At 41.8% G+C, this 1,558-nt stretch overlaps 1 protein-coding gene across 1 annotated transcript; it reads right to left on the bottom strand.

Annotated features, from left to right (window-relative positions):
• Window positions 1–18: 18 nt before the first annotated feature.
• On the bottom strand, window positions 19–1,551 carry LOC106321716. Its single transcript, XM_013759962.1, has 4 exons — window positions 1,517–1,551; window positions 1,238–1,401; window positions 1,026–1,151; window positions 19–946 (listed from the first exon to the last, which is right to left on the bottom strand). The coding sequence occupies exons 2-4, from the start codon at window positions 1,379–1,381 to the stop codon at window positions 191–193; spliced, it is 1,026 nt and encodes a 341-aa protein (XP_013615416.1). The 5' UTR covers window positions 1,382–1,401; window positions 1,517–1,551; the 3' UTR covers window positions 19–190.
• Between the last annotated feature and the right edge of the window lie 7 nt (window positions 1,552–1,558).

Genomic DNA, 1,558 nt, shown 5'->3' with positions numbered 1-1,558 from the left:
CAAAATAGAGTCTGTGTCTTAATGAAAACCAACTAGACTCCCAATAAAATCATTTACAATGTACTCACAAGGGCCAATCAAATACATCTATACAGTAGGATCAAATCAAATCCACAAACAACACATGAGGATGATAAAGTGTCAATCATCCTCGAATAATTCTAACTGGATGAGAAGTTATGTCCTAAGGTCAGATCCATCTCTCTTTCTCCTTCTGTATCTGTTTCAGTGGTGTTTCCTTTAGACCTGCCTTGCGAGCATTGGTTAGCAAAACTCTGTGAGCTAACCTTCCTCTGCTTCCTATAGACAACCTAACTTTCTCCATTCCTACATTAATGCCAACTCTTCTCAACGGCTGCTGTCTCTGGTAAGGTTTCATATGCATTCTCTTTTGCATGCTCCGTCTCAGTATGCTGCTCAGCATCTTCCCGTTGCTTTTACGCAACTTGGGGCTGATGCGTAGCACCTGGCTAGTGCCGCTCTTTTCATGAGGCCTTGATGGCGAAGTTGATGTGATTGGAAAGTATGGCATAGGGGCAAGAGTGCTCCTTCTTGGAGCTGGAGGTGGTAGAATACGCTTTGGACAAACGGAGAATCTCCCTGTACTCTTGGATATTTGCAACCGCTCAGCCATTTCTGGATTGTTGTTCTCCTTCTCCATGAGGTCGTTGTACTTGACGCAACCGTTAGGTAAAGGCGGTAGATCATTGCTGGTGGTGGTGCTCTCTGAGAGTGGCGGTCGGTTTAGATTCACCATTTCTTTCGAAGTTGAGGTTTCATTTGAGCTCTTGTTGCTTCCCAACGGTATGGTTGCAAGTGGTGGCCTCTTTGATGGGATGTTTTCATCTCCGTTCTGTTGTTTCGTCTGATACTCAGCAATCTTGGTGTCTACATGTTGACGAGCCAGCTTCCTCTCTACTAGCAGTTGCAATTCAAGTTCTTTAACCTAGCAAAGAAAGTGATATGTGGTGGTTTCAGCAAAGATCAAAATGTTCTTCGTGTGGTTATGGGGAGTATTGTTTTACCTTTTCTTGAAGAGTTTTGTTCTTAATGTCTCGTTCCTTGACCTTCGCTTCTAAACCGAACATCGTTTCCTCCATTTTCCTCATCTGTTCGTCTTTTACTTTCATATCTTGCTTCCATTTCTCAACCTAAAAAATAAACACAACCCTGATTAAACACTTGAATGATTGGATATACACATATGTGGAGATGTCATCTTGAGAGTCTAGCTTACCATTTGCTTGTATTTCAAGAGTTCAGTATTGTCTAGCTGCTTCTTTGCAGGCCCCAGCTCTATCCCTCTAACTCTACTAGCAAAATTCAGTGAGCATAGCGTTTCGCTGTTGTCTTTCTCGTTAGGACTGATTTGTACAAACATGAGGGTCTTCGAATCTCCTCCTGTTACATTCCAGACAATTTTTTTTATCACAAGCACCATAACAGGATAGTTAAAGTGAAACATATGTAAGCAAAGAAAATGGCTGCAGATTTAAAAAAAAGAAGTTAAAAGTACCTAGAGAATCCTGAAGTAAGTGGGTGAGCTTTGAATTTCTGC

The sequence above is a fragment of the Brassica oleracea genome, unplaced genomic scaffold (genome assembly GCF_000695525.1).
Source record: "Brassica oleracea var. oleracea cultivar TO1000 unplaced genomic scaffold, BOL UnpScaffold02686, whole genome shotgun sequence".
Lineage (NCBI taxonomy): Eukaryota > Viridiplantae > Streptophyta > Magnoliopsida > Brassicales > Brassicaceae > Brassica > Brassica oleracea.
This window is presented reverse-complemented; position numbering and strand designations above follow the sequence as displayed.

What these genes read in the sequence shown, in the direction of transcription:
- LOC106321716 (XM_013759962.1), bottom strand. Translation starts at nt 1,381, where the DNA reads ATGTTTGTACAAATCAGTCCTAACGAGAAAGACAACAGCGAAACGCTA. An exon ending in TCTTGAAATACAAGCAAATG is followed by an intron (nt 1,152 to 1,237) that starts GTAAGCTAGACT and finishes TTTATTTTTTAG; the next exon opens with GTTGAGAAATGGAAGCAAGA. An exon ending in ACAAAACTCTTCAAGAAAAG is followed by an intron (nt 947 to 1,025) that starts GTAAAACAATAC and finishes TTTCTTTGCTAG; the next exon opens with GTTAAAGAACTTGAATTGCA.